At 52.8% G+C, this 24,915-nt stretch overlaps 4 protein-coding genes across 4 annotated transcripts; 3 read left to right on the forward strand and 1 right to left on the reverse strand.

Moving 5' to 3' along the window:
* Window positions 1–19: 19 nt before the first annotated feature.
* CCOS01_14056 (uncharacterized protein) lies at window positions 20–856 on the forward strand (the record flags this gene model as incomplete). The annotated part of the gene is made up of 2 exons (XM_060462200.1): window positions 20–339; window positions 682–856. The coding sequence occupies 2 exons, from the start codon at window positions 20–22 to the stop codon at window positions 854–856; spliced, it is 495 nt and encodes a 164-aa protein (XP_060307296.1).
* Window positions 857–3,061: 2,205 nt separating this feature from the next.
* Window positions 3,062–4,794, forward strand: CCOS01_14057 (uncharacterized protein; the record flags this gene model as incomplete). Its single annotated transcript, XM_060462201.1, has 3 exons — window positions 3,062–3,277; window positions 3,366–4,366; window positions 4,464–4,794. 3 exons carry the CDS (start codon window positions 3,062–3,064, stop codon window positions 4,792–4,794), a joined length of 1,548 nt encoding a protein of 515 aa, XP_060307297.1.
* A 7,400-nt stretch (window positions 4,795–12,194) lies between these two features.
* Window positions 12,195–13,836, forward strand: CCOS01_14058 (uncharacterized protein; the record flags this gene model as incomplete). The annotated part of the gene is made up of 8 exons (XM_060462202.1): window positions 12,195–12,324; window positions 12,383–12,436; window positions 12,492–12,664; window positions 12,720–12,829; window positions 12,883–13,010; window positions 13,072–13,180; window positions 13,232–13,302; window positions 13,361–13,836. The coding sequence occupies 8 exons, from the start codon at window positions 12,195–12,197 to the stop codon at window positions 13,834–13,836; spliced, it is 1,251 nt and encodes a 416-aa protein (XP_060307298.1).
* Window positions 13,837–22,137: 8,301 nt separating this feature from the next.
* On the reverse strand, window positions 22,138–23,307 carry CCOS01_14059 (uncharacterized protein; the record flags this gene model as incomplete). The annotated part of the gene is made up of 1 exon (XM_060462203.1): window positions 22,138–23,307. The coding sequence occupies one exon, from the start codon at window positions 23,305–23,307 to the stop codon at window positions 22,138–22,140; it is 1,170 nt and encodes a 389-aa protein (XP_060307299.1).
* Window positions 23,308–24,915: the final 1,608 nt, after the last annotated feature.

Here is a 24,915-nt window from a genome sequence, read left to right on the forward strand (position 1 = left end):
GGGAGCATAGCATTTACGGATGATCCGAAGCGGGTTGGCAGTGGCCGGGGGGCCTCGCTTGAACGGAGGCTGCTGTGAGGCGTCACAGGGCAGTCTCGAAGGGCTTGCCAAGACCGGGTCCTACGGTCGCATCAGATGCGTTGGCGATCTGTGCAAGGGCTCTGAGGCTCCTCATCCCCATCGTCCCCTTGCGAGCTGTCCCCGGCGAGCGAGCCGGGATTCGGAGGAGGGAGAGCAGGCACGCTTAGGCGGTTGTCTTTCGGAGGGGAAATGGGTTCTTCCCGAATACTTGGTGTCGCACAATGAATGCGGCTCACTTTCTGCCGTGTTCCTGCTGCGGTTTGTTTTGCTTGAGGCTCTGGGCCAGCCCTTTTTGCGGCTTTTGCGGCTTTGCCCCTCTTTCCATGCCGTTATGGACCTTGCCGGTTGGCGGTTAACCTCCGTGTCGCATAATTGAGCCTCTCGTTATCTTGTTGTGTAAGGATACTCTGTGATTATCTCTCGTCCCCGACGTCTCGGGTTGGGAGCCGAGGGCAGGTCGAGGCCCTTACCCCCTCGTCTGATGCTGCGGCTGTGCCGTTGTCTTTTTTGGTTATTGTTGATGCTGCTTCATTGCCAGGAACGTGATGGTGTTGTTGATGTTGATGGGCTTACGCAATGGATCTAGTGTCTCGTATGCAGCCATGACAGCGTTCGCGGTCAGTTGGTGGTTCGTGCCATCGTGCAGGAGTTCCTCTCATCATTTTCCGTTGGTTATTCTCCGATGACAGAAGGCATTAGTTCGATCGAAGGCCTGGGACGAAATGAAGGCCTGACTCGAGGTTTGAGTCGTGCTGTGCGAGAACTCGAGAAGTGACTCGGCTACTGGGGCTCATTCTCATCGCGATGAGGAAATGAGATTTGGTGTAACTATTCGATACTGGTATTTCAATGAAAACGGTGAATTTTGAATCAAGTCTGCTGGGCCGCCCAGCAAACGCCCAGGCTTGGCTGTCTCTCTTTACCTTACGTTGATGAGAGAGCCAAGGAGCGTAGGCCAGTCAGAACGCGCCAAATGTTGCCGTTTTGTTCGGGATTTTGCTGCCGGGGACTCTGTCAAAACACACGGGAAATGGTCGCCCTCTCTGAACGGGCGTCGCGCGGGTTTGTGATTGTAAACAAGGGCACTTTCGGAAACGAGTTGATTCGATAACATCCGTATATCGCGATTCAAGTCTCGTGAGCAAGTTGTTTTTGATTTCCAATGAGGCGCAATGAATGGAAAACAGGTTAGAGGTCCCACCTGCCTTAGAAGGTATTTCAAGCACTCAAATTCTCGGATGCGATGGCTTCCATTTAATTGGCAATGTGGAAAACCTAAGAATGGAGAGAAAAGAGTTAAGCATTGAACTCTGAGAGAACATTGAGAAAGCAACAGGTTCGAAGTTCGAAGCAGGCGGGTACCTCGGAATATTTGCGATTGACGTGGCCCCTTCGAGTAAGGTATCACCCCACCCGGTTTTAGGCGTGCGGGTACATTTAGACGGAGCTCCTCGACTCGCTTCACTAACGTTCCTGACTCTCTAGTGTGGTCTCGCGCGGTCTCGAAAGGTCAGAGACAACCTTGAAAGTCAGAAAACCGGGCATCTGAGGCAAATCTTCTGACCCAGTCACAGCCCGCGAAATATGACATGACCCTCGACAGAGTGGGACTTTAGCTTCGTCTGTCGTGGAATCAGATCAGGTTCATCTCAGCTTATTGCAGATGGGTGGTGATGTGCACTGGCAACTGGAAGGAAAGATACTGGATAATGCACGTATTCGCCGTTTTGGTCAGCTCTTGGTCAGTCAGATAATACCTTAATAAACCGCAACTAACTACCAACTTAACGTCCCAAATGGCGCGATATACGCTATGCGATACGGATATTCTCGTTGGAACAGAGTTCCTCGCTGTCTCAAGTTTTTGCTGTGCCTCAATTGCGGCTCTGTTCCCTGCGGTCAAGAGGGGAGAATGACATGTACAGTTGTACATGACCCCCTAGCCAATTGTTACACACGGAGAAATTATTGTAGACTGCGATGGATTATCAGCAACTGGATAATCCCGTCGAGTAACCCGACACGAGACCACATCATCCACAGCCCGCACCTTATTATCCTGTCCCAGTTCTGCTACAGCTGACCAACCCCCCGGGTGCCCGGGCTGCCCTGTGTCGCCGCAAGTGAGACCGACCTCCGCTGTCCGTCTCTCCACATTCGTCTTGGCGCTCGCGATTCCTCCACTAAGGTAGACAAGGGTACTTGACTGGCCCTGCCAGAGACCACCAAAATCCCATGTATCCCCACACCTTGAATACTCGTAGTCTCGTACCGCTGATGCCCGTCCGGCTCACTTGCCGTGCGTCTCTTTTGGTGACCCGCCACTACCGTTCCTTCCCCATCCCTTCCGGTGACTTTTGTCTCTCTTCCCTCCTCCTCCTCTTCCTACAACCACCACCCACGACCCCGTCACCACTACCCGCCGAGCCGCCCTTCTTTTTCCCATCCGCATCTCAACATTCACCCAAATCACCAACGGACGATTGCGACAGTAATAACGACGACGACACCCCGATACTTACCCGCCACCACCCCGCAGACAGGCACGATTTCAACTGAGTACAACAAACGCACATTCGCTCGCCCGCTACACGATCAAATCTTGGGAATGGAAATAACCATCTGATATTCACGGTTCCGAGGCGATGTGACACGCCAATCCCCCTCCTCTTCCAACAATCGGCCTGCCAGCAAGCGAGCCCGACCAAACTCCCCGTCACCAAATCTGCGAACGCATTGTGCTGCGTGCTGCCATCTCCACCTCGTGCGACTTGAGCCATCATACCAACCAGTCTACGCCTTTTGCACTACTCTTCCGACATATTTCCTCGAGCGCCTCCTCATTCCTCAGGTCGCACCACTTGTCGTTCGAAATTGACAACCCTTCCCGTCGCTCTTCCCCTCTCCCTCCGTTCCGCCCAAAAGCGACGTCGACCGTCGTGCGAACGTGAGAAGAGGCGTAATCCAATCGACAGGCGAGATGGCGTCGTTATTGCTACGGGTCCTGGCTTGCGCCGTCGTCGGTGTTATGGCGCAGGCCGCAACCATCACCCCCGAGAACGATATCCCATCGTGGAGCGAGAGGTCGGCCATGCAGATGTCCCTGTCGACGGCTGGTGGCACCGTCCCACTGTCGTTCATCGTCATGCCGTCGACGGAGAACCTGGGGTTGAACCAGTCCGACGTTGTTCGCGGGGTACGAAACCTTCCGTCGCCTGGTCGGGCAGCGCAAAACTGTCGCTGCTCATCCAAGGATGTGGAACACTTTACTAACAACCTAATAGGCCGTTCGTATTGAGGGTACCATGGTAGCCGCCGACTCTTCGAATTACAACCAAATTAAATCAAATACTCAGGTCGCGTACCTTTCTTGCGACACCCAAGACGGCAGTGGCTTCATCAACCCTAACATGATGCTGGGCACCCTGATGGAAAACAAGCCAAAGGCTATTGTCTTGTATAGCACGGTCGGCAACTGGTGTATGCTTTCCGGCTCGGACCTGACGTATTACTCCATCTTCACTATGGCGGATGCTGGAGATTCTCAACAAGCCCTGCGTATTCTCAACGGCACAAATGAGGCGGACCAGCTCAAGGTCATCATCACAGGAAACGCGACAGGCGCTGCGAGTGATGGTGGAAACGGCGGCGGCGGCAACAACTCTGCTGTCGCCATGAGCATCCTGTACAGCATTACGGGCCTGATTACACTGCTTTTCTTGATTATCATCGCCACCGGCGCCGTCAGGGCTCACCGCTACCCTGAAAGATACGGTCCCAGGAACGGGTTCAACGGCCGTCCCCGCCAGAGCCGTGCCAAGGGCCTCGCTCGCGCTGTGCTGGATACCCTGCCCATTGTCAAATTTGGCGAGCGGCAGGAGGCGAAGCCGGATCCTAACATCGAATTGGAGAGCGCGTCAAACGTACCAACCAACGACACGGCTGTTGAGAGGCAGGGTGCTGCTGCTCCAGTGAGTACCAAGGATGTCGGGGCCACTGCTACAGCGACAGAAACAGCCCCCGCTACGACTAGCGATGCGGCCGCCACTGCGACTGGTGCTCTTTCTGCAGGCGGAGCTGCTGCAACTGTCGCCGGCGCCGCCAAGAGTGCTGGTTCCGACACCCCAGCTGCTGGAGGACAGGAGGATGAGCATCTTGGTTGCTCAATCTGCACCGAAGATTTCACCGTGGGTGAAGATGTCCGCGTGCTGCCCTGCAACCACAAGTTCCACCCCAATTGTGTAGACCCCTGGCTGGTCAACGTCTCAGGCACATGCCCGTTATGGTGAGTTTAGTTTGCTATCTTCTCGCAGAGCCCATGCCGCGTCGTCTCAGACACGAACTAGGCTTTCACTGGATATTCTGCTAACACTTATTTTCAGCCGTCTTGACCTCCGCCCACAAGGCGAAGCAGAGAATCCTAGTGATGAACTTCCGCCCCCGCTTGAGCTGGATGGTCATGAGAGCGATGGCTCTTCCACCTCGCAGCGACGGAGGACACGATTGTTTGACCTCAACAGGTTGAGGCATGCTTCGGCAGAAGAGCGTATTCAAGCCCTTCGACAATACCGTACCCAGCACCAAGTACAGGGTGAAGCTGGGAGCAGCGCGGTCGACGTTGGAGGTGAGGAGAGGAACGATAGGAGCCGCAGGGCAAGATTAGCCGACAAGCTGCGCGACAAGTTCCGGATTCGAACGGGACCTCAGTCCTAAATCAACGTAAAGGGCATTCAGCACATTGGCGTAGACTACGAAAGGCGGGTGTACCCAAGCAAGTCTTGGAGGAAATATTAACGACACGAGAGAACAACGACTACAACAGCACAACACACACATTGACGATGACGAAGGGTGTCACAGGCATCAATGTGGAAGAGATCCCCTTTTCAAGTTTCGACGGATAGACATTGGCGTTCTGGGCACAAAACAACATCAAGGACAGCATTGCATGGCGTTGAGCGGGTTATGGAAGCATGGCGGAAATGTGACGCCGGCTTACTCCATTTGCTTTCAGCCGTTGAGCGTTGAGCGACGGCGACTGTACATTTGGCTAGCCCGTGTTGTTCAACGGAGTCAGCCCTGGCATGATGGATACGGACAAACGCCATCAAGCTGATGGCTCGGGATGAGGACGGCGAGGAGGGGAAGGGTTTGAAATGAGAACCGTCGTCAACCCCAACGCCTGCATAATTCAGCCATGGGTTGGGCCTAGGAACCACACGGGCTGTTTATCGTTTTAGAAGCAAAACCAGAGCATGTTATTCAAAGGAGGGGAGCGAACAGTGCATAGCATAGACAGGATTTGAATGACGATCTGAATTAAATGACTCGACTAGCCTGTTGGTGATCCATCACCCATGTCTCTTTGAGAGTTGGCAAGTAGGAGAAGGAGAGAGAGAGAGAGAATAGTCGAACACACTCAGAGCCTAGACTAGCCATCTGGAATCAATTGACGCCAAAGACGAAGGGGACGATACGGGCGGGCTCTTGTGGCTTGAAGGGGATAGAGAAAAGTTGAAGAACGGGTTTAGCGTCCAGCCTACCTTGGACGGCAAAGATCTACTTTGATGCGTGGCGTTTTGGTGCCTACACCAGCTCCAGCGGAAGGAAGGCAGGAGGTGGGAGGGCCAAGGAGAGGAGGAAAACGGTGGATCGTTCCGCGCGGAAAGTTCGGCGGCGGCGGCGAAGAGGATGGCGAGCACGGCGAGAAGGAACCCGTTTGTGAACGGATAAAGAGAACGGGAAGGAGGGGAGAGGCAAAGCTGTAGCGGAAATGCTTGCCCCTCTTGGTGCGAAGGAAGTAGCTAGGTAAGGCAGGAGAAGTGGCAACGAACGGGAAGTTCCCGAGGTTCTTTCCTTTCGTGGCTTTGGGGACTTTGCCTTGAGGAGCTCGTCCTTGGGGAGAATTCTGTTTCGGCCGGAGTACGGGCGGCGCGGAGGAGTGGGCGGGATGAGCTAGTTTGCTGTAGTCAGGGGCGGATTGTTGGTGATCCTTCTTCTTGGTGTGGTTGGTGTTTTTCCTTACTGGGTAATTCTTGCGTTTCGAAGTTTTTGCTAGCTTGGAGGACGCTGGGGATCTTTGAGAGAGGTTTGGCCGGGGCAAGTATCTCTGCGGATTGAACGTTGTGGTTATTTACAAGCCTTCTGACTCCGTGAAAGTTGGAAGATCTTCCCTTTCGCAGCCAGGCCAGAGACCGAGATCTTCGTTTGGCTTATCTAGAAGCCACCGCCAACGTTTCACAAGACTCCATTGTCTGACTATCCAGTTTATAAAGTTTTGCGAGCATTTCTAGAAGCTATTCCGTAGTGTCAGAAAATCTGACTTGATTGTTTGTCTTTGCGCTGCAGCTCTTTGTACCGCTAAGTTATTGCGAGCGATCTACAGGCCCGAGAGGGTTTATTCTTATGACGAGAGCTTTGAGGGCCTTGGCAGAGGCGACGAATTACCCGATGAAGGTAAGACATCTTAAACTCCTCATCTGACTCACGTCTTGAACCTGACCTTGGCGGATTTGTACATGTTTACTGTGTATTGTATTCAATGTACATGAAGCCGTAGAAAAGTTCACCCTTTTCGAGTGTATTTGTACGTAATTACCCTTTACTAGCGTATGTTGGAACATACGTATCTCTTTGGCTTAGTCCTATTATGGGAGCTTTTGAAGATCTGTCCTGAAGGAGTGCTCCGTCTACTCTGAACAATGCTTCTGTACTTATGTATGAAGAAGCTCCCATCATTGTGCAATAGGCAGGCCCATGGTGATTTGCCAAGACACGAAGATGGCTCACGCGGCAGGCACCACGGCACTGGGGAGGACCGAGGAGGTTCCAAATGTCTCAGAGGGGCTTTTTGCTTGAGTTCGTCGTGTCTCACAGAGATCGTCGACGACTAGATCCGTCCATCCAAATCCGGTGGACGAAGATCATCCTTATGCAAGCTCTCAGGGTGCCAAGAGTCCCGAGAACCAGACTGCTGGGGACCTTGTAAGTGGTCATCTGAGAGCTCTCGCGGATTCACTCTGGAATGTCTTGTCTCAGAGCGGGCGGGCCCCATCGTGCACTGGATGGGATCCCGTGGAAGAGAAGAAAACAGATGAACTGTAGGTAACACAAAGTCGAGGTGATCGAAAACCTTGTTTTCTACGGACCGGTGGGATGCGGTAGGGAAGGGTAGACCAGATGCCCCAATCTACCCGCAAGTACTTCCTTTCGGCGCCGTGAATGGGCACAGCAGTCCGGCGAGGTATGGTTGATGGTGGTTTGATTCAAGGTACTCCTCTAGTCTCCTGTAGAACCATGAAAGGGGAAAAGGTTGAGGTCTCGGACCTCACGCTACCCTCAAGAGGCGCTGGCCGAAATGAGGATCGCGTATCTTGGATCACGGTCTTGCCGAGCCGGCGAGCTTGGCATTCGACGAGAGATCTGGCGGGCCGCGAACGAGATTAGATGGCGGATTGATTTAGTCACGGGAGTGAGGGAGTGAAGGAGTGAAAGGGTCTTCGAACATTCTACACGTAAGAGAGAACGTTTGCGCAAAAGTTGATCGTCCGGGTCTCAAGAGGAGCATCGTGCATGGCTATTGAGAGATCTGGTTGAGTAAAAGCTAGGAGCGGTATAGCCTCCTTGCTACAAAGAGGTGAAGACTGCTGCTGTGGGTAGGTACCTTATGTAGATGGCATCTTGTCGTCACCCCGCGCTGCCGACGTGGCTGACATTGTGTGGCTGATGGTGATGTCGTCAGTCAAGATTCAAACAGGAGCTGGGAGGAGCTGGGAAGGACCCCTGCATTCTTGGACCTGTGGTTCTTTCCCCGGAACACGTCGCACAGACCCCCCGCTTGCTGCGAGGCGAACAGGGGCTCTTATCCGCATGGCTCCAGTATTTTTTGGGTTCGGGGGACCTCGGGCGGGGACTAGCGGAGGAAGAGTTCTTCCTTCCAGCAATACGTATCTCCAGGTCTTTGTGGTAGACGACGGGACCTGGGGATAATCACAATACCAAATGTTTGCTCATCTTTGCTTCTTCCGGGTTCCCGACAGCTGCTTGTCTCTTCCTGATACCTCGGACTAGGAACTTGGCGTCTTTTCGTAGCGGCTTCCTCGCAGATTCGCATACATCTCGCACAACCATGCGCTCGCGTGCTTCTCTTGGTGTTTCCTTCCTGTTTGGCAACTGCAACCGCACTTCATTCGCTGTGGTTTGAGGCCGTCGGATCGCACACGGGATCTGCATCCGCTACTACCTTGAACCTTCGTCTGCCGCCTTCCGCGCAAGGAATGGAACGCTCATTGTCTACGGAGTTTTGCATTGCTACCGCCCAATTTCTTTGGAATACGACCTTCAGCTTGGACTTTCGTTTCCACGGCAGTGAGGCACGCCGCCTCACGATAGATGCACAGAGTGTCTTCAGCTTCTTCTTGGGGCGGGCTAGTGCCAGATTGCCTTGACGCTTGACGCCTGACATGGGTACAGCTTCTGCGCAGCAAGGGCCCCTGAGACCTGTAGCCTGCTATGCTGATGGCGACGAAGAGCGTGTGCCGGTGTCGGTGTTATTGCCGGTTCTGCTTACACGCTTTCCAGTGAGTGCACGGTGCCTCACGATACCCGGCGCCGGCAGCCACATCTCAGCCACTAGTCCGAGTCTAGACCGAGCTAGACCTTAGCTGACCGGGACCTCGATTGGTTGCGCTGCATTGGACTGCGGTGTCCTGAGTCAGCTTAGGTAGCTCTGAAGTTCTGAAGAGGAGGAGGCAATGGAGGATCCCGTTGGATATTTGCACAAGAAAGGTCGCCAAGGCGTTTACACACCAAAGGGGGAAAAAACTCTGGACGGAGGCCCTACACAATTACCTTGCGGATTATGCCTGCTTCTTCAAGACCAAGATTGCGACATTGCGACATCCGTGGCAACCTACATGCAGGAGCGCCCGAAGCCACCCGTCCATGCTCGTTCACTAAGCTACAAACTCAGCTCTCTCCTCGCAACGATTGTGATTGGCCGGGCTGTCATCATCTGGATGCCACGAAGACGCTCGACCGATAGATCGGTGGAGAGAACCCTTCGTGCCTGCCGCGTTCAAGGTCAGCCTCACCATCGAGAACAACACCTTCAGACTCTTGGGACGTTTTACACGGCCGCCATCTCTCGACATAGCGTGCCCGCATGATCTCGAAATCTCTTGAGCCGCCCAGGCAATGAGTGCTTCGGCTATAGGCTATAGCAGCCCTTTCGAGACAATACAAGCGGCCCTTTTCTGGATGAAGGAGGTCCGGCATGCCACGCTTCCAACCCAAACGGTCAACCGAACCCTAGATCGCGAAACGATGCACGATGCCCGCTGCCCGCCCAGGCTCTCTGACACAGACTCAAAATGAGAAACCAAGCATTTACGTACTTCTTAGCACTAGATCCAAGGGTTCATCAGCAATGGCTTCGCTAGAATCCGGGGGGTACAGCAAGTTACGAGGAAATGAGGGGGGCATGCCATGAGAAACGAAGGACGCGGTCTCGGCCGTCATTCCAACTGACAGTGCGGTCGGCCGACTACCTGCCAAATTCTCGTCTCTATTCCTCCAACTACGTTGATTCAGGATCTTTCGCCCTCTTGACGGATCTGACTTGCCAAACCTTCTTTGATTTCTTGCCATCTTCTGGACGCTTTCTGGACGCGAGCGATCACCCGGCCGTAAGCCAAGCCAGGCTACATCATTGTGGCCAAGCGGCTAGATTAACCTTGTGAGAAAGGCAACGACCGGATGAGGCGCGAGATAACCGGTAAGAGGTCTCACGCATATGTCACGGTTACGCCGGGAAAATCACCAGCATTTTGGCGGAGAAAAGCCAGTTCCTAGAACGGCTACCTATGCTGGTTCCATCCCCAGCTTTGTGGTGTAATCAGCGATTTGGTCTTAGTATCCTCAGATCCACACCTCCTGCGCCTCCAACTTCTTTGTCGAATCTGCGGCTCAGAATTTCCATCCCTGTCTATTCCGTCGTTCCGCTGCACCAAAACACTCTTGGTACGGGAAATGCCATCGACATATCCGTTTTTCCACCACAGCCTCCCCAAAAGGGCCCAGAGCCAGGGGTCACGGCTCGCCGGGACCGATAGACCACAGACCGGACTGCATGTGCACAGTCGCTCGCAAGCTATCAGGACGTGCTCAGCGGTAGCGCTGTACGCTGTTCGTCAGAGGCGCTCGGGAAAGGGCCCATGCTACAGCCATCACTTGCGGAGCTTTACGTATCGCGGCGTCTTTGTGCTAGATGGTGGACCGTAGGTAGGTGGGGAGGGGACCTGCGAGCTAATCTTCAAATCTAGTTGAGCCCACAAGAACCTTCAGCCAGTGAAGGGTGCCATTGACGAAGCCAAAGTGGGAAAGAGAAAGGAAAAGCAGGCCTGCGATGCAATATGCTCTGCAGTATAGCAAATCCGCTCGATACACCTGGTCGACATGGAGAAATTTTAGGGCCAAACGTTGGTCGATATTCAATGGACCTGGTTGGCTTATGGGCCGGATCGGCAACCAGATTCGAGTTCAAATACCCTGTTCCGTTGCAGAGTCGTAGTTAACCTCTGCCTTGCGCCGTTGAGCCGTCCAACCAGACAAGGGTACGAGCTCCCCGCTCCTGGTCAAGGACTCGAGCTACTTACGCAGGCGAACAGTAATAGACTTGTAAGTCTTGCGTAGACTTCTCATCCACTCATCCACCCACCCACTACCAAACGACGCTCGGTGAACCGCTCTTCCTGTCGCGGACTCGACCTGTGGGCTGCGGCAGGCACAAAGATGCAGACCACAGGCAAGGCCAGCGCAGAGAGGCAGTCAGACAGACCGCAGGGCATGCGCAGGATAAAGGGCACATTGGATTAGAGTTTTCCCTCTCGTAACGATTTGCCCCTCCACCTCGACTCAGTCACCCCTCGGCCCCGTCCCCCGTCCCGTCACCGTGACATGAGCTTGGCGACGAAACAGCCTTTTTCTACTCTTGTTTCCTGTCGTCACCTTTGTCTGGGGGTGATGCACTGCCAAAGTAGCCAATACCGATACCGTTTCTTCCCTCTCAGGACGCTGCAGAGGAAGTCCTCCGGTAAGGTGTCCGTCTCCCCTTCTCTTCAGTTTTTTTCCCGTTTGGGGCTTGGCTTGTGCATGCCTGGACGGCGGGCGTACTGTACGTCTGTCTCTCACTCACGAATCCTTCAACTCCCCCTTGGCTGCTAGCAGCCGAGACCACCGTAGCGGGCGTACCTACACATTTCACGTAGACACTGTTTTCTAAGGTGTGTGTAGGCAGCTCCCTTGCTGTCTTCAAACCGTTTCTTCTTCGAGCATCTTGAATTTTTTGGAATACCCTTCTCTGTGGCTTGCACCAGGGGCCACTACTCGAATTACCTTCTGGTACCTACATGGAGCTATCCTCTAGGACATTTGCATTTTTCAACGCCGTCACTTCTTCACGTCCAGTCAGTACTAGTTGGTACTTGATAGTGGCTTTTTTCCGAGTCAACCAGCTGTGACCGGTCTTGGGCCATAGACTGGTAGCTTCCTGCCAAGCACAGCCAGAGCCAGAAACAAACGCCTTTGATCTCATGCTAAGTGGGCTTGGTTTTCTTACTATCACTCATCCAGCTTGATCACTTCGCCGGGTACGTTCCCCTCAAGCTAGCACAGAGAGGCACACCCAAAGAGAGAAGAGGGAGGAGAAGGGAAAAAAAGCCACAGGCGGATGAGTCTATTCTTCCCCCTTGCCTCTAGCGTATCGGTCACCCCCCTCCATCCTTGTAGCAGCATTGGGCTTGCTGTCTGCACCTTAGCTGCCCCCATCCCCCTCCCGTCCCTGCGCGCACGCTTCGATCACCTGTTGGACGAAACTTAAAGACGGTTGTATCCCCCTTCCCAGACATTGCGAGACGAAGTGTAGCTCGGACATCAAAACCGTCGATCCCTTTACTCTAGCGTTCCCGGTTCTTGCGGTTGCGCTTGGTATATAGTCCTTCTGTCCCCTTCGGAACAGCCTTTTATCGCCCCGGACCCTCCTCTCATGTTTGGAAGATCGTGATCCAACAATCCATATCCGACTCGAAATCGACATCACATTCCCCGGGGACACGATGGCTCCGGCTCCAGAAATGAATGCCCGGGCGAATCCCGAAGGCCTACACACATCAGAGCCCGTTGGAGGAACGGTGATGAGCGTCATCATCTGCCTGGTCTCGATCAGTATCATCTCCGGATTTTTTGGTTAGTGGCCTACGGATCACAAATTTGGTGGAGCGGCATACTTACGAAGAATGAACAGTTCAAAGAGGCACAGTATTGAGAAACTGGAGGAGGATACCATTCGTGGTCTGGCGTGAGTATTTGTTCTGGTGGTTGGCGGGTATCCGCGATGCTAATGAAAATCATAGTCGTGCTCGCCGTTTATATCGATTCGTACCTTTTCGTCTTCGTCACAGCGGTTCTCCAATTCGCTCTCGGTGTCAACAAGAACGTACAGATTTGCGACGGTGCAATTCTCCTATGCCTAGTTTGCTATCTTTCGACAAAAGTCTTGATTTATCTCTTCCTTGTCGAGAAAGCAGTGCGTATATCGACTCCACGAGGCAAACTCAAGGTCATAGCTAACGCTCCAATAGCACATTATCAGAGGAGCAACGAAACCGAGACTGCAGTCAAAGCTTTACCTATTCAATTCGTTTGGCATGCTTGGCGTCTACGCAGTTATTGCTATTCTCAACTTCATCTTGTAAGCCAACGTCGAAGCATCATTACCAAGATCCACAATTAACAGCAGCATAGCCGAATTACACGCATTGACGATGGGCAATGCTACATCGGAATGCAGAAGGTCTCGATGATTCCTCTCATCTCCTTTGACGCCGTCGTCAACGTTTACCTTACCATTCTCTTCCTGATTCCTCTCAAGAGTAAGCGCAGCCAGGCGCTCCAACAAGCCAGTCACGTAACGATGAAGCTAACTTGTGGCAGGTCTATACTCATTCAAGCATTTCCCCAAAACACCTGCAAACATCCGACTTAGAAGCGTCGCCCTCCGCACCTTTGTCGGTGCCCTGTGCACGCTTACCAGCAGCATTGTGTAAGTTGAGCACACCTTTAATTTAAGCTCAAGGTTTCTGACTCGCTACAGTAACTTGACCGTACTCATGGTCCTTAACGGTGAGCCTGGTTGGGTCTGCCTTATGTGCTGCAACAGCGACAGTATGTCCACCATCATCATCCGACCTTGTCCTTGCGGGCGTAGCTGACCTTCCCCCAGTTCTTTTCTCTGCCATTGTTGTACAGTGGGTTACTTCGAAGGATAACCAAGCTACCATCGGCTCGTCAAGCGGTAACTCCCGAGGCGAGCCGTTCGCTGAAGACTTCCGTCGTCCGGACGGCGCTCCCTACTCGCCCCATATCGCACCAAGCCAGAAGCACGTCATGGGCGATGTTGGTGAGATTTCGCTGGACAGCCGACGTTCCAACTCTGCCACCAGCGACGACAAGATTTCGTCAGAGGGAGAACGTACGCGCAGGACATCATCCGCCGGGTCGGTGCCTGTGAGCGGTGTCTACGTGACAACCACGATCAAGCGAGAGTCGAAGCCGACGCCAGCCGTTTTCGAGGAGATGGATATTGAAGAAGGGTATGCGGAGTCGAACAGGTCAACTCGACCGATCAGCGGGCGCGGTTCGGACTTTGACAAATACGTCGCTGGCTCACAAACGAAAATCACGGCCGGAAAGCGCTAATGACAGGAGGGGGTTTTACTTTCAGAGGACGAAAGCGACTGCATTCTTCTAGGCGACATCGCTTTCCATTCCGACCTTCACGGCGCGATTAAGGGGGAAAACAACCTCATGAACACCATTGCTGGGGCGTAATTACGGCTTGCTTTTTCTGGGTTCGGACTACCCCCTTGTGGGGGATTCAGGACGATTTCTTTTTCAAATTTCTTCTCATTTTTTGATATCATACCACGATGGACACCATCGGGAGGGCAAACATTGTCAAATTCTCTCACCTTTACACACTTATACATACACATCACGGCCTATGGGTAGGCGGTACACGGATTTTGGTCTACACATACCTCACGGACGAGCGGTTACTTCATGACGGGAACTGGCGGAGGTTCACATACAGGATTTGAATTGTCTTCGGTGGTGGGAAGCATGATACTAGTCATGAGCCTTTGGGTTATTCTTGCATCAAAGAGACGGATATATCACAGGATTCAGGATAGGCTAAAAATCAACGGGTGTTCATGTCATACCTTTGAATGAACAGGCCTAGTGGAGAAACAACGATGGGCAATGTTACATTTTGCCATATTCACAAAAGCAGCTTCCAAGGATGGGGAATCTTCAGTTGTAGACTAAACTAGTCTAAAATACTTTAATGACCCCGTACCTACGACATGTATTTTGCCCGTGAGCCCATTCCCCTCTCACCAGTCTATTGAGTCAAATCCCATCTTCAGGTGGATGGACATCTGCCGTCCTGATGTGATTTCCCAATAAACCGAACGATTGTGGCAAGGGGTAGATTCTAGGTGGGGGAGGGGAGGGAGCACAGCATTCGCCCGCTACAGAGGTAGAGGAATCTAGATGGTCGAGCTAAGGCACGACTTGCAGATCCGCCACCGCTCAACCCCCGTGTCTGCCACGTTGTTCTCGACACGATCTGGGACTTGGATGGATGGGCGGATGGGTTGGGCTGACGTGTATTGATTGGAGTGATTGAGTGAGTGTGTGTGCTAGGTATCTCCTCTTCACGGTATCCGTACACACCGCCAAATCTGCCGAACAGGCTTCTACGGCCATTCTAGCGAAAACCTTGGGTCTGGATTGGTTACGGTCCGTATTGGGGTGCTTAGAGTTGTAAAGTTGTGACCAACCACATTTTTGAGTCCGAGATACCTGACCGCCATGTGTTTTGTGTCACACAAGGCCACCCCGATGGGAAGGATTTCCCAAAAGCCCAAAGCCCAACGCAAGACGCACAAGAGTGAGAAAAATCCCGAGTGTGCGGGCGTCGGAAGTGTCGCCTCTTTGATCCCACGTGGGTTTCGTCCTGGGCGAAAGCTGTGCTCTTCTTTTCATGTGGTTGGATGAATGGGGAGGGATGGGGATGGATGGGAATGGGTGTGCGGTCGTCCCGGTTTCCCCTTGCGTGTGAGGGCGGAAAGGAAAATTACAACCATGTGGTTGGGCTGTCGAGGACTTCGGAGTCTCACTCCGTTTGACGCCTTCCTACCCTATTCCCTTGTTCGGGAGAGACGTTTCCTCATGCGCGCGCGCATTGTGTGGTTTCTGGGGGTGGAGGGAGAGCTGAGCTTGGCTTGGCTTTTGGGGACCCCGCGACACGTGGGAATTTCCTCGGACGTACCTGTCGCCTCCCCTCCCCCATCTTTGACATGTTTGAGAAGAGCGCTGAGACTATCGGGATTCCATCAAAAGATTGGGCTGGCTGTGCAGGCAAACGAGAGCAAGGACTAAAGCTTCTCAAGCGCGGGTTCTCGCGCGCTATACTGGCCCGGTTCGTGCGCAAATAAGATACCAAACGGCCGCCGGTGGTCGTCTAGACCGACCCGTAAAGAGAGTATCATGTTCCCCTTCAGCCTATAATCGAGATTCTTGTTTGGTGACAAGGGCCCATAAGTCATGTTAAACTACGGCTCCAGGAAACAGGCCGGGAAGGCTTGTAGTCTCCCCGGTCTTGGCTTTTTCCCGCTGCCTCGCACCATGGAGCGGCCCCTCTTCCATCATCATTTTGCACGGACGACCTCCCTAGTCGCAGGATGGGGTTTCCTGTTAAAGGAACTGGGGGTCTTGTAGTGGAGGCATCATCCATGGTCCAAAATAGAAAAGAAGTTCCTCGGAGCATGCTGCTTTGGACAGCATAAGAAGTTGCAGTAGCTATTCGCTTCCTTCGAGTCAACAAATGTCAATAGAGTTGATTTTCTGACTCTGGGTGATGGGATTTGGAAGGCTACTGTTCCTTGTTCCACACACCATGGTCCGAATAGAAGAAACCTTACAGCCAAGGCGGACCCTGCCTCGCCTGCTAAGCTCTCCCCGAAGTTCTGCTCCATTGCTACCCTACGCTGACTGCCAGAACGCAAGAGGCACCGCCTGTCCCTCGCGGCTGTAGATATTGTATGATTTAGACTCCCGAGTCGCACAAGTTTCTCGGGATTTGGTTATCGCTGTCCAGCATAACGTGACAAAGGTTCCTAGCAATGACTTAGGGGGGCAGACGCCAAAAGGGAACGTGCTTCATCCCGTTCGCGTTTCTGTGAATATGCTTGTGTCTCAAAGGCTTGGCACGGCCAAGTGCTTGCATAGCATAACAAGGTTAAGGGACATGGGGAGGGAAGAGATGAGATGCATTTGCCTACCGTAGTAGGCAGGTTTTGCAAGTGCGAGGGAGTCACAGGCATCTTGTTTCCGCGCGTTGAATCTTTCGCCTAATCTTCGCAGATTCTTTTGTACTTGCCTACGCCCGCAGCGCTGCTTTCTATTCGACGATTCGGTAGGCGTCTTTACAACGCCCCCTCGGACTTTGTATCCAGAGCACGGGCAGCAGAATACGTTTGACTCGTTGAACTACTCCCGTAGTATCCATGGCGTGGGATCCACGGAATATGTAAAGATAGAGTTCTCGCTTTAGGGATCTCGTTGTCCAATGTCGAGAAGGATGAACATGAAGAAACATAGTTTCATTCTCTTTTTATCTTTTTTCTCCTTTTCTCCTCTTCTGCTTTATGGTCACTGCGTCCCTTGTGGTCGTCATTGGGCAGTGATTTTGAGAGGCCCCGACTACTGTATATCAATATCGGGTTCGAGCACACACGCACGTGAAGAAAGCAAGCCACGGTACTAAGGCAGCTTTGAGGTGAACGGATGTGGGGCCGCAGCACGAGACGAGTGCGAGAAGGAGCGGAGCATCGGAGAAACTAAAGATGGGACAGAGTTGTGAAGTGCATGAGATGGCGCTCCAGCAGGCATCTCGTATCTCGGAAGACTCGTATTATCACGTAGTACAAACCACCAAATTGAGTAAGTCGATGGAACACCACACGGAATGGTTTGAGGCTGACACTGCCCTGGCCCTGCCCAGGTAGAATAGAGCCGATAACCCAAGATTCCTTCCTGGCGGGTGGCAGGGTTACTAGTAGAGGATGCGGGCAAAGAGATGGAAGGACCAGGCGCTTTTCTCATGTAAGACGGTAGAGTTGGAGGCGGAGGCGCAAGCGAAAGGCTAGATTGGGGGATAAAAGATCTTAGATACCGGGAAGGGGAAAGGTCAGATCTAAGCGACGCAAGCTTCCTTGCACATGCTGTTGGGCTAATGTAGACCGCCTCGACCACGTGTACAGCTGCATACAACCATTCAGAGATCGAGATCCGTTGTCTTGCGTTCCGCGGGAGCTAATTGACTGGCTGAAGAATGAGGGGCAAAGTAAAAAAGTTCCCCTCCATGAGATGAGTGCGAGAGCTGACGGCCATATTTAGCTAACGACGCATTGAAGTTGCTCTGGGAAATCATACACTCTAAAGCACTAAATTAGAAAGAGTATGAGAAGGGGGGGTATAGGCATTGGCATAAGCACATCACGAGATATGGCGGCAAACCGGCTGCAACTGCAGCTAGTAGATAAGGGTACGTCAGGTCAGCCAACTATGACATGTGTAAGGTAACCCCTCCACGCGGCATCTCCATCACCTCATACACATGCAAGCGCTGGGGCCATCGCATCTCCGTCTCATTGGACCTTCCTCAACTCTAATACTAGCACCGAGAAACCCAATTTTGGGGTAATCAGTATCACATTTGTACATTCCGTAAACTAGGCGCACCAAAGCCTACCTTCTTTGTGCATCTTCTCCTCTCATCCGTCCTGCCGCTCAGGCTGCCATGTCTCCATCTGCGGCCTGGCGTTCCTCGTGGGCAAATTTCATGGCACAATGGCAAAAATGAGAGGAGTAAGTCGGCAAGTCTTCGTCCAGACTCCACTTTGCGCCGCCGGGTTTATCCCCACATCACGGAGAGGACCGAGAGACGGATATCCACCATGAAGCCGGCTCGGTTCGGGTGTAACCAAAGGTATCCGCACCCGTTCCCGGCAATGGTTCAGCCTCTTTCTTTTTTGGAGCAACGTATTCGTATCCTGAAGCTTAACTCGAGCAAAGGTCTAAGCTAACGGCCAAGAAACGGTGGTTTTTGCGTAACCTGCTCACAGTTTGACCTCCACGAGTCATGCCAGCCAGAATACCACTTACACCATCCCTTACCCCCATCTTCTCTCATCACATCTCGCCATAGGTCCAATCCCGCCCTCAAAAGCTTGGAAGCCTATCATGATTACATTCAGATTTGCTCTTCGACAGCCGGCCCAACCCTAAGCTCCAAAACTCAGGTCAACTCGTGACCCATATCCCGACCCGACGCAACTCTACCGCAAAACGAGACTGGGAATCCTTGCGTTCTCGCCCTTGGACTGATTCTGACATCACGAGAGTAATGGTGTGGCTTTGTACTGTTTTGCCTTGATCTGATGATTGGATCGTAGTTTGCCCGTCCGGATGTCGAAGCCGGGGGAGAGTTTCTACTCTCCTATGATGTGTCCCTAAAAGCTATGATGCTCGTTTTGAGCAGTTTTTCTCCCACAAGCTTTAAACAGAATCTCCACCAATCTCTTGGTCTCCTGGGGTAGGTGAGGGTTCTTAACAAGGGTGACAAGGGTGGTATACTGATCTTCTGCGGATACTGTTTTCCATGAGGCCCTTGCGCCCGTGATCTCATGCTCCTTCCCCTCTCCGTGCAAGTGGCTCGAGGGGAAAGGCTCTTGTAGAGCACAGTCTTGTTCCGTAACTCTTCAACTGGCTTATCGTCTGTACAAATGTCGTAAAAGTATTGACGCAATGCGAGCTGCTCGGGTTTTTAGCACCGCACATGTGTTTGTAGATAGCCTTTGGACATCAAGTCCAAATTGTAGTTGAAAGAGGCTAATATGCAAATTGCCAAAGTAATAGAGTGCGTTTTGCCCGCCGTAGAAGAATGAGTGCTTAATGCACTGCATCTGTATTACTCATTCGAAGCCCTCAGTCTATCTCTACCTATGAGATTGGTCTTGTCAGTTGCATAATCAAGCAAAAGCGCTCCCATCAGTTCCGCTCATGTATCTCACAACCCTCATCGCCGACATGGACCACCAACAGGAATTTGAAAACCTCCAAGCAAAGTAGAAAATCTCCCTTGCATCCCATCTTCGGCATGGTTCGACGATGCCGCCGTTCCGCCGTCCCTTCTTGCTCGATTCATCGGCGATAGTTCTTCGGCGCTGAGACTTTTTCTCTTGCTCACTTTCCGATTTCCCTCCCTTTTCCCTCTCACCTATTCACATCATGGTGATTTTGGTCATGTCGGCACAGAACTTCACGGAGTCGGCGGTGGCGAAGAAATAAAAAAGCCCCATATCTCGGACATGGCAAAGTCGAAGGGCACGTTGCCGCCAAGGGGTAGATCGCGATCTTTCGTGTCAAGTTTTCTCGTCAATTCCTCGTGGGGTTTCACGACCTCGAGGCTCCCACCTTCGTGAGCTGTCACATACGCAGAGATCATTTGCGAAGCATACCAAAGTAATCGCGAACAGAACTGTGACCTTGGCGGACGTCCTCCATCTCCGGCACCTGACATTCACCGTTATACCTGGGTAGTTCGCCGACGTCTCAGCAGATCTTCTTCCCGAGTTGGCCTTGACATGTCCAGCTCACAGGAACACTACGATAGATGTCACCCGCCAGTCCTCTCGCAAGTACCTTCAGCGTAGAGCGAGCTTACGGTAGCATGTCCGACCCATTCGGCTGTTCAAAAACCATTATCAGCACCATCACCTCACCCAAAACATTGGCAACACAAAGCCAAGACTCGGGTGAATAGAACTTCCAAAATCTCATCGTTCCATCTCGTCCTTCTCGTCCTTCTCGTCCCCCCTATCTCCCCTCCCTAAGAACCAAGTGCCGAAGAAACACGCTTTCTTTTCTCACACCATCGCTGGTTAGTGACACCTTCGCTCTTGGCTGTCATTTCATGCAATTTTGCAAAAGAGATGAGTGTTCACTATGGTAAGGAAAGTTTCGCGCTTATACGCGAATCTCTCGGCTCCGAAAGGTAATCCAAAGAAGGAGGGCAAAATCTTCGCAGCCTATTAGAACTGACGCGAGAAGTGTACTTTTCCTTGGTCTTCTCGCTCGGACGGGGTCACGTCGAAATTCAGATTGCCGCCCTTCTGTAGATCCCTTGCTACGCCAATATTCTCGACTTGGATCCAAACGCGTGAGGAGCCTTCCGTAGCTCGTCCAGGGGGCAGCAGTGAAGAGGCTCATCGCCTTACTCCTCGAATGAGGCGTTCATCCCCAATTTGAGCAACCCTAGCTTTCTCACATTGCAGTCGTCAAGAATATCTCCTTTGATATAGTATGTGAGTTGGGGACCACTGGTCTGCATGGAGCTTCTGCATCCTGCATCATCGAGTTGAATGCGCCCTCGAAAAGGATCCCACTCGGGCGAGACTCAAGCGCCTTCCGAGATTGCGAGAACACCTTGATTCACGAAACTGATCACTCATCTACGCGAACCTCACAGCTTGACGCTCACGGATCAGATTGGGATTGAAGATAAGCCGGTGGCAAAGCGGCGAACAGGTCTTCATCTCAAGGTCGCATACAGCAGTCGCATCGAAAGGGCAGCTGACATCATACTTGATCACCAAGCACAACATAAGCCGTACCTGCCCCGAACCTCAAAATTCTGCTCTTGATTCTGGAAAAGATTCAACCGTCGTCAGTGTGATTCACTCTGTCGTCTACCGACTCAGCGTTCCTTGGCACCTTCTCCCGACCTCTCAGAACGCGGAGAAAGAGTTCAACATTCACTACATCGCTACGAGAACGAGTGGCTCGGCATAAAACATTTCTCGCGCTCCCATCACCACCTCACCTACGTGTAGCTTTCATCCGTTTCCGCCTTTCCCTCCAGTCAGCATGTGTCATCAAACCCCGCGATGGACAAAAGCTTCTTCACCCTTGGAGAGAGCTCCGACCTACGTAAGAAACGCAACACTTTTTTTCCTTTCCCACAAAGGCAAGGACAAGGAACCATGTATGGGACTCCCGGACTCCCGGTCCAACCGCACGGGCATTTGTGACATACCCCAGGTGAAGCTTAAAACCACATTGTTCAGCACACCGTAATATACCGAATGGAATTCGTGCCGTAACGGATTGTGACGTCCCTCGTGCTGTGTATCTACTTTGGGCAATAGCTCGCCGGACGGAACTTGTGCCGGTGAAGAATGCACGCTGCTGAGACGGAATATGACGGCTGCGAATATTCACCAAAGCCTCTCATGATACGAACTCCATTTTGCTTTACACTAGATAACCTAGTTCCTGCATTCGACCGTCAGTCTGACGATCGAGCACGTGACCAGTCACGAGCAAAATAGACTGCAAAGGCGAAAGTAGTCATCAGCATGGATGATGAACCTGCTATCATGGTACGTCCGGACATACTTTTTTTCCAAAGACCACCCCATAACGACATCACAGCGCGGCAGGCAGAGTCACTTGAGAAACAGATGAAAATGTGATAAGGTGGCTTATGCAGCCTGGTATTCCTTGTGTTCGTAGCTCGTGAGTCTATCCTTTTGGTCCTCGTATGGATCGTCCTGGAGCCCGTTTCCCCTTTTTATGAAAAATTCCGCAAACACCATTGTCGGGTATACCCAGAGAGCCAAACCCGACCCGAAATATCATCCAGAGGAGAAAGTATTCAGCGAGTGACTACCCCTGAATGTGAAAAGCGAAAGTCCCGAAAAAGAGAAAATGGTTAACTGTATGTACAGCAGAAGAAAAGAGAAAGTGTTTGTTCACTTTTAGAAAGTGGCCCGCCCGAAAATCCCGGTGAACCAAAAATACACATTTGCTGTCCCTAGTAATTGTGTGCCAGAATCGAAGAAGTCAACCGTTCCTGCTTCGAGCAGCTTAGGCGGCGGCAGCGTAAGTCTGGCCGAGGGCGCTGAGGCCAGAGCCGGAGTTGAGAACGCCGTCGGAAGCCATGAAGTAAGAGTAGCGGTCGAGGTACGACAGGCTGTCAAGCTTGGGGACGTTGGTAGAGACGAAGCTGGAGATCTCATCGGTGGTACCGAAGGGAGCGAACTCGGTCAACCAGACGGGCTTGTTGCCGCAGGCCTCGTGGACGGCCTGAAGGTGGCTGAAGAGGGTGTCGGCAGCGCTGGAGGGAGAGTACCAGTGGGTGACGCAGAAGTCGTAAGTGCAGCCGGCGGTGTCACAGGCAGAGACCCAAGCCTTGAGCCAGTCGAGACCCTGGCCAGCAATGTTGCTGTTGGTGATGGCAGGGGCTCCGATCTGGATCTTCTTGCCGTCGGTGGTGGCGTAGGGGTTCATGTACTTGACGTGCTGGGTAGCAGCATCGGCGGCGCCAAGGTTGCACTGAGAAGGCATATCGCACTCGTTGAAGCTCAGAATGTGAGTAGAGCCCTTGCTGATGGAGGCTTTAACGTTCTCGGCCCAGCGGGCGGTGTGGGTGTCGATGGGACCCCAGAGCATGGGAACGAAGTTGACACCCGTGGCAGTGATGCCGTTGTCAGCAGAGTCCCAGTTGTAAGCCCAGCCGCAGTTGGTGCAGGCGCCAGTGAAGAAGGCGTTGACCTTGGTGGGATCATTGTAAGCAACACCACGCTTTCCGACGGTGGAGCTGGAGCTGACGACGGCGGAAGCAGTGGCCTTGGCAGAAGAAGTAGAAGGCACAGCAGCAACAGCAACGGCAGCCTCAGAGAAGGCCTCGGCGACAGGAGCCTGGGAAGACGACTTGGGAGCAACCGACTTGATGAGAGTGGTGCTGGGGGTGGCGTAGACCGGGGTGGGAGTGGGAGTAGGGATCACGACAATCGAGGTAGAAGTCGTGGTGGGAGTGTACTGGGCCTCGGGGGCCGCAGGCTGAGGAGTAGGAGTGGGAGTGGCAGCAGGGACCGACTCATCACCGGTGACAGTGACGGTGACCCATTCGGTGACTATGTCATACTTCAGCTCGCGCTTGTCCTGGTGAAGGTGGCGATGAGCGTTGAAAGCCATGGCCTGCTCGATGAGGGCGAGCGAGGCGGCGCCGACGGAAAGAGCCTTCTTGGTGTACATCTTGGCTGATTTCGAGGGATGTTGTACTTGTGTGGGGGATTGGTGAGATTTGTGATTTTCGAGGAAGGTGCTTATGAGAAAAGCTGTTGATGATTTCTTTCTCGACGAGGTTGACGAGGCGTGAAGTACCGGCCTTGGAAGGAGGGTGGAAAAATCACTGGATACACAGAAGGAGTGATGATGTGTTGCTGTTTGTTCGGTCTGTCAAAGACACGAAAAATGAAAGTGGTGTGCGGTTGTTGTTGGTGAATTGGGTTGACAACGAACTGCTTTTGTACGCAAAGGTCGAGGCTGGCGACCGTTGGTGAAGGAATGTGTTGTTGACTGAAGAAGGGACAGGCAAGCCGGTTGGTGTGAGGAAGGGGAAACAATAAGAAGGGAGAGTGTGGGGGAGGAAGGGAGTTTAAGAAGGCAAGTGACTGGGTGCTGGGGAGGAAACAAATTCAGGCAGGGACGAGGGAAGGAAACAATGGGAAGGTGAGGTCGACTGGGAGGAAGGAGCGTGGGAAACGATCGGTTGTGGGCAGGTAGGAGGCACATCAGATGCAGGTGCAGTTGGGATGCGGGAAGCAGGTGCGGACTGTGGATCCCGACCCATCGGGGCTGCAGAGACACAGGTACCTACGTACGCCAGCAAAAGACACCACCCATGGAAGATGGCAACCCAAAGACCCAGAGGTACGACTCTGACTGGAGCCAACGGGGCTGATTTTCGATTCACCACGAGGAAGGAGGGAGGAGGTACGAACTGTCGTGGTGACCCCTTCCTCCGTACCTGCCTATCCGCGCGCACTAGGAGAAGCAGGGGGCAAGCGGGCCGGATGTATCGCGCTTTCCGGGAAGGGATGTGGTGCGGTAGTGGTCGCTCCTGCCAGTTACAACCGTGGCAGGTGGAGCGTGCCCTTGTTAGGACAGTCGTCTTCCTGAAGGAGTTACGTACCTCCCTGACTTGCGGCCCTTTTTGGTAGTTGCTGTTCATGTCGGGTCGCTGTCGTGGTTGGCAGCTATCCGCAAGATACCCCGTACCTACACATTTCAGTGACTTCTCTTTGCTGGACTTGCATGAAAACCCGTCTACATACGTGGTTACACTCATGTGATCGATATCTATGTGAACAGTAACAGGTGGATTTGAAAGTGGGAACTGCCGCCCCCCGGGCAGTTCATCAGAGCTTTTTGTCCCATTGCTTCGTCCCATTGCTTCGTCCGATTTCTTGCTCAGATTTTGTTTTCTATGGGGGGATCAGCGACTCACAGGCCATGCTTTTTTCTGCAGATCCCGGCCAATTTGTGGTTCCTGCTTGCCCCCCCCCCCCCTGTGGTCTAGACACTCTGGATCTTCCTAGACTGAACTGACTCTTTGGCAGACGGGAGAGGCACTCAGCACAACCGGGATGGTGTGCTGGCGTTGCGTCCTGATGACAGATGATTACCCAGGACTTCCTCGACTCTTCAACCTCGATCCCCTCCAAAGAAAAAAAAAAAGCTGCCCGGAGCGGAGAAGCCAAAGAACTGCCGTGGTGAATCGTGGGTTGGCAGCATCAGAGACATCCACAGTGACATAAGACACATTCCAAGCAGGTCAGTCACCACAATTCAACTCAATGC

Source organism: Colletotrichum costaricense (genome assembly GCF_030867565.1).
Source record: "Colletotrichum costaricense strain IMI 309622 chromosome Unknown Scaffold_19.1, whole genome shotgun sequence".
In the NCBI taxonomy this organism is placed as follows: domain Eukaryota; kingdom Fungi; phylum Ascomycota; class Sordariomycetes; order Glomerellales; family Glomerellaceae; genus Colletotrichum; species Colletotrichum costaricense.